The sequence below is a fragment of the Lingula anatina genome, chromosome 1, assembly GCF_051362555.1.
Source record: "Lingula anatina isolate TDL-2025a chromosome 1, LinAna3.0, whole genome shotgun sequence".
In the NCBI taxonomy this organism is placed as follows: Eukaryota; Metazoa; Brachiopoda; class Lingulata; order Lingulida; family Lingulidae; genus Lingula; species Lingula anatina.
In genome coordinates, this window is record NC_141767.1 from 57,363,723 (window position 1) to 57,378,847 (window position 15,125).

General features: G+C 38.8%; 2 protein-coding genes across 2 annotated transcripts; both read left to right on the plus strand.

Moving 5' to 3' along the window:
• Positions 1 to 3,382, plus strand: LOC106171457 (DNA-binding protein inhibitor ID-2). The gene is made up of 3 exons (XM_013551812.3): positions 1 to 205; positions 1,331 to 2,644; positions 3,270 to 3,382. Exons 2-3 carry the CDS (start codon positions 2,324 to 2,326, stop codon positions 3,339 to 3,341), a joined length of 393 nt encoding a protein of 130 aa, XP_013407266.1. The 5' UTR covers positions 1 to 205; positions 1,331 to 2,323; the 3' UTR covers positions 3,342 to 3,382.
• Positions 3,383 to 6,362: 2,980 nt separating this feature from the next.
• On the plus strand, positions 6,363 to 8,828 carry LOC147764818 (uncharacterized). Its single transcript, XM_087015423.1, has one exon. The coding sequence runs from the start codon at positions 6,363 to 6,365 to the stop codon at positions 8,781 to 8,783; it is 2,421 nt and encodes an 806-aa protein (XP_086871549.1). The 3' UTR covers positions 8,784 to 8,828.
• Positions 8,829 to 15,125: the final 6,297 nt, after the last annotated feature.

The window sequence follows — 15,125 nt, forward strand, 5'->3', positions numbered from 1 at the left end:
ACACTCAGCCACGCGACCACAAACTAGTAAGTTCTCCTACAAATTTCTTTAGATATTTTTTACAAAAATGAAAGAAGTGAAATTTTTGGAAGACTTTTACAGACGACAGACTGTCCAGATGCCGGAATCGTGGGTCTGGCAGCTGGATTTTTTGCCAGCCCGTATTCCGAGTGTGGGAAAGTTGAAGCAGATGCATTCTCATGAGGTAAGCTCTTTGTTTAGCAGCAGATGGGACAGATGGCCCAAGCCATACTGGACAACTACCTGGATCTCACCTGGAACTTCTTCCATGGGAAAATTCAACTTTAAACTAAGATAAACAAATTGCTATTTATTATTATTGTTGTTTCCTAAGAATCAGTGGAACAACTCTCCATCTGGTGTAATTTGTGTGATAGATATAGCTGAATAATTAACCCATTTATATTACTACTTATTAATTTAACGTTATAATTCACAAGTTCCAATAAAATTGATATATCAGGGGCGCTGATGTTCATCCCATAAAAAATCTAACAATTTTTTTTGCAGGATGATATAGTGAAGCATTATTATCATTTGTTTAAAAAAAGGAGTGGGAGCACTTTAAAACGAGAAAATTAAGGGCGACATCTTATAAAAATCTGTTTGATTGTGCTTATTGTCATTAAAACAGAAGTGGTAAGAGGATAATGATTTAGAACTAAAACTAAATGTGCAATTCCTATGGCACTTTGACACTTTTTACAATTCAAAATAAATATTTTTTCTGGATGCAGTTAATATATATATGTGTGTGTGTGTGTGTGTGTGTGTGTGTGAGTGTGTGTGTGACAAAAAGAAATAAAAACAGCACAACTGCTGTTTTTTATTTCTTTTTGACACACACACACACACACAGAAATAAAAAAAACAGCAGTTGTGATGTTTTTATTTCTTTTTGTCATATATATATATATATATATATATATATATATATATATATATATATATATATATATATATATACTCGTACAGGAAAAACACTTACTTTCAATATATATAATTATTATTTTATTTAAATTAATAGTAAATCAAAGAAACCAAGCCGTGCCTTGATATGCACTGGTATGTGTATGTGTGCCTAAAGTTCAGATCTCCATATTTTACAATTATTCATATGATGGAAGGGATCGCTTTTTTTTTTTTTTTTACTTGAAGTGTTTTTATTTTCACATATTTATTTTAAAAAACTATTTTAATCTAGATTTTAGACATCCCACTATTATATCAACATCTGTTTTCTGTTGTTTTATTGTTCGATAGAACGTGTATTTAATTCTCTCTTAATTTAGCGCTTTACTCTTTACAGGTGCGACGATACCACCTGCGAGGCGATTCGGGAGTAAGAGGAAACTCGTGACATCTTTATGTAGGCTTCAATAACTTCAACAATAATATTACGCCTAAATGTGCGGTGAGAGCATTGAGATAGAGTGGAGTTATTTAGTAGATGGCCAAGTTTGGGTATTTATTTTTCCTAAATCCTTGTGCGGGCCTGGCGCCGAAGTAAATTCAACCAACAACAGTAAAATACACATGAATTTATGCAAATGTGCAGGTGTTCAGAGTGTGAAAGATCTACAGGCCGAAGGTGACGAATTGTAATGCAATTTATCAGTCACCGGTGAGCGGAGGCTTTGATGTACACCTTGATTGGCAGTGTTGTTACTATAGCGACCGCCGGCCCGGCGCCGAGTCGATGGCTGTATACACAGTATGAATGGGTGACGTCACACGGCTGGCGCCACACTGCCGGGGGCAGCTGTTGTTGATTGTTGCTTGTTCTCGCCAATTTATCACTTGTCAAACCTGATCGGGTGTCATGTGAAAAATATATACACAAGAGCTATGGGAATTTAAATTATTCAGCAAACTAAAGGACTCTTGACCACTACTTCACAGTGAAATCTCCTTTTTCATCATATCTATATTTTAAGACCACGTGCGAGCTCAAGTAGCGTTCTATTATGGTGGGAAAGTAATCAAGTCACCCCAGTTGGCGGTGGGAATCGGCCTAAAGGGGGTGGAGCTTATCACAATAGGTATGAAGAATCCTTGATGTTGATTGGTGGGAAGGATTCATCCCTGCCAATCAAGTGCCTTCAAGTGCTCAAATTGTTTGTACATAATTAATCGCGAGGCGGTGCTCAGCAGGATATATAATGAGAGTATATTCAGCCTGGAAATACACTTCACATCATTCCTTAGCTCGATCGAAACGAGAGAGGACACGAAAGATACCTTAACTTGTATCAGCATTTTTATCTATTTTAGTCAACGGATATTTACATTTAATATCAATATGAAGGCTCAGATGAAGGAAACCATCGCTGCAGAACACCCAGCCCTGAACACATTGAAGGCAAAAATTACTAAGGAGAAAAATAACGATGCCGCTGCGGAAATTCAAGCCTGCTTCGCGAAGTTGAAGGATTTAGTACCAACAGTCCCACAGAATAAGAAAGTGTCAAAGGTGGCGTTGATTCAACACGTTATTGACTATATTATGGACTTGGAGTCCGCGCTGGACTATCACCCAATGATGAATTTGGCAACTTTATCGTCATTGACCTCTGGTCTCTCCAGACCCCCTCTAATAGAGAGCTCACAGCTCAACAAACAGGTGGGTGTTAACTAAATTGTCATGTTGTTTCTATAATTATGTTTGCAATTTAATGATAAAATATTTACAACTTTTAAACACATATTACGACAAACAGTCATATCTACAAGATGGAAATGGAAAGGGGAAGTATTAACGAGCACTGAATATGGCCTTCAAGACGGGTGTTTTTGAGATGTAGTGATGCATTGAAATATTTTGACACATTGGTGAGTCAGGCAACCATATGTCATGCTACTGTACAATTGCAGTCGGCAAATGATGTATTGAAACAATACCATTGCTGATATTTCTCTTAAATATTTTACGAGGAACTGATTAAAGCATTGACTGCACCTGGGAAATATTGCAAATGGAAAGTTATTATTAATATTGTTATCCGCAAGCTATTGTCCTTCCGCTATGCAGGTGCAGTTGCATGAGAAATGATTGGCCTGTATCCAAAGAGCGTGATATTTGATATATTTCACGAGGACAGCTGCCTCTTGACACTCAATCACATGATATGCGTAATATCGTACGAAGCTATACCAAATAAAATGCATTTCATATCTGATGTCCCGTGGGTCCATATATCATTCAAAAGAAGAACATTTCTGATGCCCTTTTGTTATCTTTTTTCTAGGAATCTAGCTACACTGAAGAAATGGAAGCTTCTGATGCTGATAGCTGTGAATCTCGGCCCCCGTCTTGCTGACTCTACACGATCAAGATCAAGAATCGTTTAACTTACTGGTAGGTTTATATTCAAACATCCTCTGCAATCTCCTTCTTTATTCCACTGTCTGCTAATCAATATAGTGCTCTGTCGACCTTAGATGCAGTGAAAACAGACATTTCTCCTGAAAATCAATATTGTAATTGGGATTTGGGAAGGATTTTGCTTTACTTGCGAGCCAACATTTTCTCAACAGAAATATACGAGGAAATTAACATTACTACCAACTGCACCTGGCCTAAAAAGCTTCTCTGTTAGGTTAATCATGTCTGTTTAATTGCTTGATGCTTGTTTGGGAGTCGCTGATCGTGAGAAATCTCCGATGGGCACATGCAGCAGGGCCCAGAGCATTTTTGCACGGGTTGCCATACCCACCTGCGCATCTGGCTATTGTCAAAGCTACCTCCTGGCATTTATGATCGTACAAACTTTGACAGGCTGGCATGGTGAGAAGCCAAAACATCAAAACCTTCAGGGCCCCATTTCATAAAAATGCCAGTAGATGTGCAGCTGCGGAAGATTCGATTCCCAAAACAAATTGAGTCGATATTTTATAAATGCACTTAGTTTCCGTGCGGAGTCGCATCTGTGGGTAGAGTGGATAGACAGGCGGGCACCAGCGTGTTTTTATAGACCCATCATTTGTTTTTCTTTAACAATTTACCCAGATGTTTTCTGTTCAGACGGATGTTTTACTGTGCGTTACTTTCAAGTTCACGTGAAGTGATACTTTGACTTAAGATGCTATCACGTATTAGCTAAATTTTCTCTTTCTGTTCTTTCCAGATAAAACCACCCAATTTAGTGTCTCCGTGAAGATACAAACACACTATCGCGCTGGCAGCTGCTGACTGATACTGACACCTGGCGACAGCGGTGATGGTCTTTTTTGGGCTCCCAATCAGCAAAATGATACGCAACGCCATGGGACATGGCAGACAAACCAACTAAACATAGGTGCCAGGACCAAAGAACAATGAGACAAAATAAATTTCCGTCTCCCCGCACGACGCCAGTGTTTTTGACGATCATGAATCAAATGGTGCTAAAGCTGTGTACAGCACCTGACACCCAGAGCCCGGCTATGGAGAGTAGCGTGTGGCGCCAAGGTGCTCGACAGCAAACATTACAACTCAGGGATTTAATCATCACGGGACAACGCACGAGAGAAACCTCCAACCACCTTGTGTCAAAGCAAGGGTTTGAAAGGAAAACTGAAAACGTGACTAACTTTTGATATCTTTTTGTTGTATGCACGTGAAGTTGGACGTTGAGTCCCGTTTTGTAGATTTTTATTTTCTTTCGACATCTTGTAAAAATCACCCATGTACTTTAAGTAATAATTTGGGGCTATAGCTAGATATATGTGACCGGTTCACATAGTGTATTGTAACATTCGGTCGTTGTCTATTGATTTGACGGCTTCATCCTCATCCCATTATCATGACACGGTGACAGCTTGAATGTAATCGACATGAAGCCATTTCTCATTAATTGTTCCACGAAATCGATCCTCGATGGTCGTATATAACCACAGCAAACATCTGTTATGTGGTAAACCTGCTTTTACATTGGGTTATCACCCAAACCCAATATAGAGGTGCAAACGATGTCACAGGCATGTTCCTAAAAATATGTAGTGCACAGATTACAAACTATGATTGATTATTTTAGGGTCCCACATAAAGAAGTTTGTACTAAAGTTTCACTTTCCTGGAACCACGAATAATAAAAAATAATTAATCATCTAATCCCAAAAAAGAACATACGTTACTGTCACAAATGCATAACGTCTAGCTGTGGAAAAGTTTTAATCACTTTGAAAATTCAATCATCACGGGTTTTGTTCTTTAATTTATCTCCTACATGTATAACGTTGTAAAAAATTCCGAAAAGATTATGTATAGAGCAGTTAATTGTTTTTTAGCGACATAAGTTTGCCTGTCACTGAATATTAAAAAAACGGGGAAAATACACCCTACCGACAGTAAAATAAGCATTTGATAAATTATTTTTCCACTCGTGCTCGAATTATTATATCTGAAATGTCAAACTATCATGGAATCACTATATATTTTTCGATCAGCAAAAGAAAACGTTGTTTTTTTCTTGCACCAAGTACTTAAACAAAGAGAAACATTTTGTCAATTTTTCTAGGGAACATACGTTACCTAGTATTAGCCATGATGCAAAGTCCCATTAGTTACAGTTAAAATATTAATAAAAACGTCTTACTTCATATTTAATTTAACTTGATCGAATCACTTCAAAATATATAGGAACACGGTATAAGAATTAAAATTAGGTGGCCTGGAACATACGTTACCGGAACATACGTTACCAGTGGAAAAGCTATTTGTGTTCGAAACCAGCTCCGAAAGAAAAACTAGCTCCTGATCGAGATGTCACGTGATTCTTTTTGACGTCTGCTCGAGCTAACGTTAATTAGTGCGTGAGTTGAGGTGAGTTATAAGTGTAAAGACAACATAAAATCCTCAGTGATTATGTAGACGAAGTAAATGATTTTGCCGTAATAATAATGTTATGTACATTCTATCAAATACTTTAAGAAATAAATGTCAAACAAGACTATGCTATGAAAAAAATAATCGCCAACTAGTGCATTGAGTGCAGTGCCAATTAAATACATTGCAGTGGCGGATTAAGGGGGGGGGGGGTCAGGGGTTTTCTGATTTCCTTCGATATCTGGGTCCCTGATAAAATTAGAATTTTGACTAGCTGAATCAAATTTCTGAACCGTACCAAATGTCACCGTTCGCCCTCCGAACCACACGCGGGGGGTGGGGGGGGGGATCGGAAGCTTATCGGACATGTGCCGGGGGGGGGGGGGAGGGGGGGAGGGGGGAGGGGTGCGCATCGGACCCCTGCTTCAAATTATCCTGGATCCGCGCCTGCATTGATGCCGGACGGAAAGATATCATTTTACATGTACATGTATAGGCCCTATTATATATGTACATACAAATAACTGTTCAGAAAATGGCGAAAACAAGAGCTGAGATTCAAAAAAATTATCGATCTCGTAAAAAGGAAAATGAGCGTGAAGCATATCTGGAAAGGGAAAGAAAAAGAGTTAAAAAATACTATATACCTTCCGCCTCCTTAAGCGACCGTGAAAGACGAAAGAGAAATGCGAAGACTAAAGCACGAAAACTTAGACTTCACCAAAGAAAACAAGAGCTTCTAGCTGCTATAGAAGTTACGGAGGCAAGTCCACAGCAATCAGTACCGGAGAGGCTTGTTGTACGTGTGAGGTGGCCACAGCGTGGAGATAAAAGATTTAGAGAAAACTTAAAGCAGGCACAAAGAACAATTAAAGAACTACAGGCACAGGTAAATGCCATGAAAAAGAGGGAGAATGCTATCCGGCAGCGATTTAGCCGTTGTCGAAGACGAAATATGGGATCACCTGAATTTCCCACAAGCCCCAAAACCAAGACAGAGCGCACCATACGACAGGCTATGTTGAATAGGACCCAAGCTAACACTGTGAGGAAGCAATTGCTTATAGGAAATGTTTTAGTAGCTGAAGTGGGTCAAGCTAAACGAGTAACACCAAGAAGTAAGATGAAAATTTTGCATAATATAGTGGCTGGGAAGATTGCGAAGAAGTATCGTTGTCTCAGGCATCTTTCTGCTGCTACTGGCATGTGCCGGAATCGTTTGTCGAGGACTCGCGAAAAGGGGATGAACTGGTCGAAAGGTCGACGGATACGAGTAGCAGAAAAAAACAGGCAAGCTGTACAAGATTTTTTTAAAAGAGACGACAATAGTAGAGCCCAACCTGGAAAAGCAGATGCGCGCAAATCAGAAGATGGAGAGAAAATGCAAACTAGAGTGCTGACAGACTACATTGCTAACTTATACTACAAGTTTATGAGTGAGAATCCGAACATAAAGATATCACTGGAAACCTTTCGACGCCTTCGACCCAGACACATTCTGTTAACATCACATATTGCCAGACACAGCTGTCTTTGCACAAAGCACCAGAATATGGCGCTGCTTCTAAAGGCTCTCAGACGGGAGGGTATAAATGTACCTCTGAGTCCTGATGCGTTCATTAAAGGTTGTACAGACTTAAACGAGAGTGAGTGGCAAAAATTACCCGAAAAAGTTAAATACAGTCAGTGGAAACGAGTGGAAATCCAAGACAAAGACCGCAAAAAAAAAGTTATGCGCGTATGTGAGAATGAAGTCCAGAAAGACGAGTTCTTGTCCTTCTTCAGTAACCAAAAGAAAGAATTCGGCGAGCACGTAGGCAGAGTAAAAACACAGTACGAGCAATTAAGAAATCTCAAGGAAAATCTTCCAAGAAACCATGTGACTATACAGATGGATTTTGCGGAAAACTATGTATGTAGGTCCGCCGACGAGATCCAGTCCGCCTACTGGAACAAAACTAGCGTTACCCTGCACCCCGTTGTCATCCACTATCGTGATGAGGATGGGAAGCTGGCCCACCAGAGCCTTATCGCTGTCTCTGATGAAACAAGTCATTCGGCTTCTACCGTGTATGCAATACTGTCGAAAGTTATGCCACACGTGAAAAGCCTTGTGCCCGTGCTGGAAACCATCCATTACTGGACGGACAGTCCGACTAGCCAGTACAGAAATAAATGCATATTTTACATCGTAGCAAATCACGCGAAACTGTTTGGTTCTACAGCATATTGGAATTATTTTGAATCAGGACACGGGAAAGGACCCTGTGATGGGCTGGGTGGAACCGCCAAACGCATGGCAGATGCGGCCGTTGAAAGCGGAAAGCACATAATCCAAGATGCCGTGCAATTCTATGACTGGGGTGCCACATCATCTATGACGAATGTCAGGTTCTTGTTTGTCAGCTCCGAGGAGGTAAAAGTCAAGTCACAAGAGCTGGAAAAGCTTACCTTAAAGGCTATACGAGGCACTTTAAACATCCATGCTGTGGCAGGGCTAGGAGATTCTAAAGTGAAAGTGAGAAAACTAAGTTGTTCTTGTCAGTTATGCATCCAGGGCAGATTGTGTGACACGTGGGAAGACACACATTTGCTTGTACCAGCACCCGTAGAAATTGAAACAAGACTGAGCAAAGAAAAAAGCATAACCCATCGCATCACTGGGCAGACGGTGGCTGTGACGGTAGGCGATTTTGTAGCAGCGGTCTATGAGAAAAAATGGTACCTGGGGAAAGTACAAGATATCGACGTATTAGACAGAGAGGCAGAAATCAACTTTTTAGAGAAACGGAAAAGTCTCTTCCAATGGCCAAAGAGGTGTGACATCATTTGGATACCTTTCGACAATATCTTGTGTCGTGTTGAGGAACCATGTGCGGCGGGAAAATCGCATCGAATGTTTAAAATTACACCAAGCGACCTGGACGCTATTCATGTAGCCTATAATTTGCCCTAAATAGCGGCTGGTAAGGGACATTGAAACCCTTGGACTCTAAAGTGAGATCCGTTTCTTACACTCACTCAATAGAAAGACTTAAAACGCAATTTTGTGAGCCACTTACTTTTTATAGATAAAACAAACATTAAATATATTTTTCGTCAATAATGTCGAAATCCGCAAGAAAATTTAGATCTTTCAGAGATGATGTTAGTAAAGCTCATTTTGAACGATTTCTCTGCTGTGTTGGAAAACTTATAGCTAGGTGTGTTGAAAATGGCTTCGTTTAAAGAGGTCCTAGGTTTGATGTTTCTAGGATCTGTATTCCTTTACATACAAATGATTAAGACGTTTGATACGTGGATCCTGTTGTGTATTAGGTTATAATTTTTGATGTCTGAGTTACTTTTACACACCTCAATAAATTCTACGAAAACACTGAAAAAATATAATTTATATTTATTAAAATCGTCTCCCTTGTTTTCTCTATGGCTGTGGAACATACGTTACATTGTGGTCTGCGAAGGATGCGAGGCATATTTGGTATTGTACCCAATACACTGAAAAAATTGCAAGTTTCGATGAAATTTAAATTCACGGAGAATATGACCAGTGGTAGATAACTTTTAGGAAACAGAGTTTTCAACTTTCTATACAATTGGCAATAACTGCTATTGAAGTAGTCTTCTACATGGACAGTGTAAAGAAAAATGATCTTTAGTTTGAAAGTTATTTTCCTAGATCTAGTCAAACCAAATGTGTTTTTCTTTCACTTTTCCATTATTAATGACTTATAGGGTTCTGAAAGTGTGTAGTTTGCACAAATTTCCACAGCGTTCAACTAATGATCGGAATTTATATTAGGCGATTCAGCGGTAACGTATGTTCTTTCTTACACTTTTTTACTTGAAACGGCCGTCGCTTTATTTGCTTAGAAAACAAAAACACGTGGGCGTAAAATAGAGACATTTGTGGATTTGTGTTCTATAGACATGTAAGTTTTGAAAAATTGGATAATACATCGAATTCATTCAATTTCATTTTTTGAGACTTGAACTTGTGAAATGCACCTCTATATTGGGTTTGGGTGTTATACTAATTAATTGATAAGCTATTAGTTTATTCTTTCCAAGTAGACCATATGGTTCCAGCTGATTAGTGCGTTCAGTTGATTAATTTAGACGTCATTACACATCCTATTAAACGGCGTTCACCCAAGTCATAACGAGAATATTTTTCAGTTTATCAAACAGTTCATTTCTCTTCATTTTCGCATCATTTTACGCATTTTATGCCATGACTTATTCAGAATGAGTCTTAACACTGATGTACAATTAAGTTTTTTTTAAGTTTTAAATTTTGTACAATTTTGAGATCCCCTAAGGGGTTGCTAGTCCGACTGTACACGTAACTTCGCACAGATGTGCTGGTATTGGACTGTGCCGAAATCAAATATGATTTTTTTCTTGATGATGTCAATAGAATAAGTCTATAAAAATAAAAAATAATGAATCATATGCACGTTGTTTCTCTTTCCTGTTTTTTCCATCGTCATCCTGTACTGGGATATGAAGTTGACAGCAACACACGAGTTAGGAAGTGTGGTTGAAATGGCGGGCTGCTGATATGGAAGTTTAATATCCTCTTGTCTGCTATCAAACATTGCGAATAGCTTCTCAAGGATATTGCACATTTGTCAACGTGCACACCATTTTTTGTGTGAAGAAAGAGTTCGATTATGATCAGATCAAAAGTGGCTAAAATGAAATCAATATATTACAAACTTGTCTATAAGGAAAACATATAATGACCAACTTCAGATGAACGTAAGAGTGGCTCCAGCACTCAACGGGTATTATTAATGTAACACTAGCACAGTTATGAATTTGCGGAAATATTCAAGCTCACATCTCATGATATTATGGTTCTTCAATATCTGCACTTAAGACAAAGACCTAATCATTTCACTGATGAAGCCTATGTGTTTAAGACCCACGTGACACTAATGAGTCCCCATATTACAGTAGGAACTGAAGGTTACACAGTAATCAAGAGTATCATCGAGTACAATTCTAACATTAGTATCCATGTGAAATTTATGCTGAGGATACTCTGAATTATGTATGTTATTTCTTCTGGCGACGGTGCCGATGTTATCAGAGCTCCTTTGACCTGTGGTCAGGTGGTGAGAGGGGAAAAAGGGCCCCACCACCACACCTGTCTTCTCAATCAGAGCAGGCTCACTGGCGCACAGGTGCGTTCCAGTGGTTTTAACAGGCTTCCTACCTAAGATTGCGATCTTAATTGTTGTTGTAAAGACAGGTCATCTTTGAGGTGAATAAGGTCATCTATTAGCGATAAGGCGTCTCATGTCACCGAGGACCATTGTTGTATGTTAAAATAGCTGTTCTTTGCACAAACTGCCAAGCAGTGCCGATATCTTGAAGAATGCCGAATGTTTTAATGGATCTTTATGTCATGTTAAAACCAATCCACCTTTTATGAGATTGAGCTTGGCGCTTTATCTTTCACGAATTGTTAGCATGCGTTGTCTGAAAATATCTTATATAGATAATTTATTTCCAAATTCGATAAAAGAGCATTTCGTGTATATTGGCTATTACAATTGGGGTCGAGTCCCGTACGTCATCTGCATTTGTTGGTGGTAGGCTTATAAAACCTGTTACGTTAAAATACCTCCAAAACTACAGACTGTTTTACGTTCTATTTGGTTTTATAAAAAAGAAGAGGATATACCATCAAGGCTCTCGAGGAATTTTCGCCTCGTACACCATGTTTAATGAAAAGCGCCCTGCTTAAAATATTTATATTGTCAATTTTCATAAGTACTTTTTCAATCATGAAAAAGTATGCGATTTGACCGACGTTGATTGTTAATCGAATGTCTGTTGTTGCAAGTAAAATATCCTGTTTCCCACCGACATGACCGTCAGCTGGTGGGTTTCCCAAGTGATCTTCACGTTGTCCTCGGTCCCATGAGAAACAGTTGGGGCATATGCTATATCATATTATATTGACTGAGAAAATCAATACAGTAACCGGTTAAAGTCAACAGAAGAGTCAGAAGCAGTCTCGGTAATCTTACTGTATAAATATGACCAAGTAATCTTGTCATCGGGCTAACTGAGAAAACAAATTATGAACATTTTCACCTTCATATATAGTATATGGGGAAACGTTTGTGAACGTTTTTATTATCTAAAACCTCATTCAAAACTGTATTCATGAAAATGATAACAACCAACAAGTCAACCTCTCACCATGTACCTTTTTTTTTTTTTTTTTTTTTTTTTTTTTTTTACAAAAAAGGCACTTAATAATATACAAGCTCTCTCACTCCCTTGCTATGCCTCTCTGTCTCTCTCTCTCTCTGGTTTTCGATTAACATGCATTCAAGGTGGGCCACGCCGCTAAAGCCGACAGGTGCAGCGCGGCAAAGGGAACACAAAAACCTGAAAAGATACAAACATGGCTGTGAATAGAAATCTAACAACCACCAGGGGCAAAAGGTACGCACAACATTGTTCAGTAGTGTTAACCGTAATATTGATTGACTACAGGCCGTTTTCTTCACTTTTCTGTGTCGATGAAAGCGACGAATTAAATATGTAAATAACCGTGTTTCACTTTTCACAAGATCACGCACAGTGGGCGAATGGTCCTCTGATCTTTTCACCCGACATTCACCTTCGCTGTGTTGTTCCCTTGTCAATCTTTTGGCAAATTTCTCGCCTCTTTTTCCGTGAAATGTACAAAAAATAATCTTATGTTGTGCTGCTGTGTGAAAATAATTCTAAAAATTGCACCTCTAAAATTTCCCCTAAGATATACACAAAATATATAATATTCGGAATTTGTTAAATACCTTAACAGTGAGTTTCAAGAAATGAATTTTTTTTGTCTATCGTTATTGATGCAATGCGATACAAGAAAATGTAACAAAACCCACTTGCTATCATCAAATGTCTAAAATCACGACACGGTCGCAACATCACATGACGAGACCCCTCTGGTGCAAAGTATAAAAGAAAGAAGTAAGTTGAATTGCATGAATAGAAACAAGGTTATATATCAAATTTCCCGACCAATTAAGTGCTATTATCAATTTTGCTTAGCAGAAATTGTTTATTTTTTATCACATGTTATGGAAATATTGACGCATGATTCCCCCTATAAACCTGTGTAATTGAGCATATCCTGAATATTTTCCCAAGCATTAGTTGTGACAGTGTTGTCATTGCTAACCCAGTCGAGACAGCAGATATAATTTTGATACAATTGCACACCTGCAAAATTTTGATATCAATTACGACCGACGTCTCATTATTTGACCCCGCGTGGCATTTGGAGAAGGCGCAACCGTCTTGTGTCCTTTTTACCAGCTCTTCGCTGGTGACAGCAACTGGCACCTGCATGTATTGTGTGTTTTTTCCTTGCATTTTAGAATGGTTAAATTCTATTCGAGCAATAGTTTATGGTATTTCGGGCTTCTCTGTTAAATAACCAATGCATTTTCACAGTAAAAGTAGCTAACGGTAGTGACCCCCCCCATACACATATGCGAATTATCCTAACCCCCCACATTAAAGGATTGTTCATTTTTGGGGTGTTTTGCTCACAGGTGTATAATAGGAAATTAGTCTCTTAACATCAACAGCTGGTGATATAAATTAAACTTCATTAAAAAATCGAAAGATGCGTCCTTCAAATGCCTCCTATTCAAATGTTCAAGTAGTGGGGGCTTATGCACGCATTTAACACGTCACAATTTTTTTAGTGTGACAGGGAAAGTAACCCTTTTGCACTTCAGCAGCTCGGGATTTTCTGTAAGCGGCATATACAAAATTCTTGAAACTACTATGTGAAACTGCGACAAATACATCAGAGGTCAAGATAAAGCCAGAATGTCGCATAATGACCTGTCGAAACTTTCCCTGTGCCGAAATGTTAGGAAATTTAATCGTTATGTTACACATTTCCTGCAGGTGGGCAAACGAAGGTGCTATTTCTTTACTAAGTCTAAGTTTCGTTCGTAAGTAATTAAAAGCTGATCAAAGGATCGAATAACTTCTTACCCTACAAGAAGATTCAGTTTCTGCGTTAATGGCCAGGTGTATAAATAACGCGGTCTTAATTGTTGACTTACTTACACACAAAGTGAATGGGCACTAGAAAACACTTTCAAGTTCGCAGATTATGCCGTCCGGCACGAAGAAATGTCAACTGAAAGAAGACACGTTGTATCACCTGACAAAGTAGCTGTTTTACCTCCCACCCTCTGAGCTGGAGGACATGATGAATCAAGTCGTATGTCAGAGCGATGGATGTAGATAAAACAAAAGCGGTGCAATAAATTTACAGGAAATCCCCTTTCAATCTACGCAACTGTGTTAGGTCACGTACTAGAGGGCTGGGAAAGGAAACGGGTAGAGAAATATATATTTCATTCAGGAAACAGAACCGCCCACCTGTATACCTAAATATCCCAACTCGTTACGAGTCATTTTAAAAGTAAAAGCTCTGTCACATATTGGAATCTTAAAATATAATTATCTGTTTACTTATTCCACCAAATTTAAGAGTTCTGAACACGGAGCTGTAATAAATACTATTTCCACACAAACTGGTGGGCAGTTCTCCGCTCATCGTGTCAATGATCAAGTACATTAATCTTATTTGATGTATTTAGAAGTCAATGTCTGGTCTAAAATGGACTCTTGCATATATACAGTATGTTTTTGCAGAATTCTACATAAAAGCCATCGTTGGATGGATAACAAAGTGGATGTTTTCACCATTACAGAGAATGTTCACCAAATCACTATTTGCCCTCACCGCCCCCCATCCCCGCCTACATACACGGCTACTTCTGTGCAAATATATGATAAGTGATGAACTGAGGAAAACATATAGTCTACTTTGACCTAATATTCAGTAAACAGAGACGTATGCCAGGACTTTGACATGGACAGGTGTGTTTGTGTAATATACAGAGTAGGATGCCACATTTTGCCACAAACAACAACAACACATCATGTAAACATGCCATGTTAGTGCTATATACCTAAGTGATTGAAGATTACTAAAGGTCGGTTGACCAGTGTCAGGAATATACCTTACGGTATTGTTTAGGATATTCTGATGTCTACGAAACCAAGGCGCGACCCTTTTTCATCCAAACCGAACGGAACCTTTACAATTTTGTTGTCACGCAAGAGAAATGAGAAATGATGGCCTAGAATTTCTCCAACTTATGTCAGCAAACATGTGTCATAAAGCATTGGTCATGCTTGTCCGCTTCCTTTCTTACCCGTACACAATCTAAATACAAAACGATTA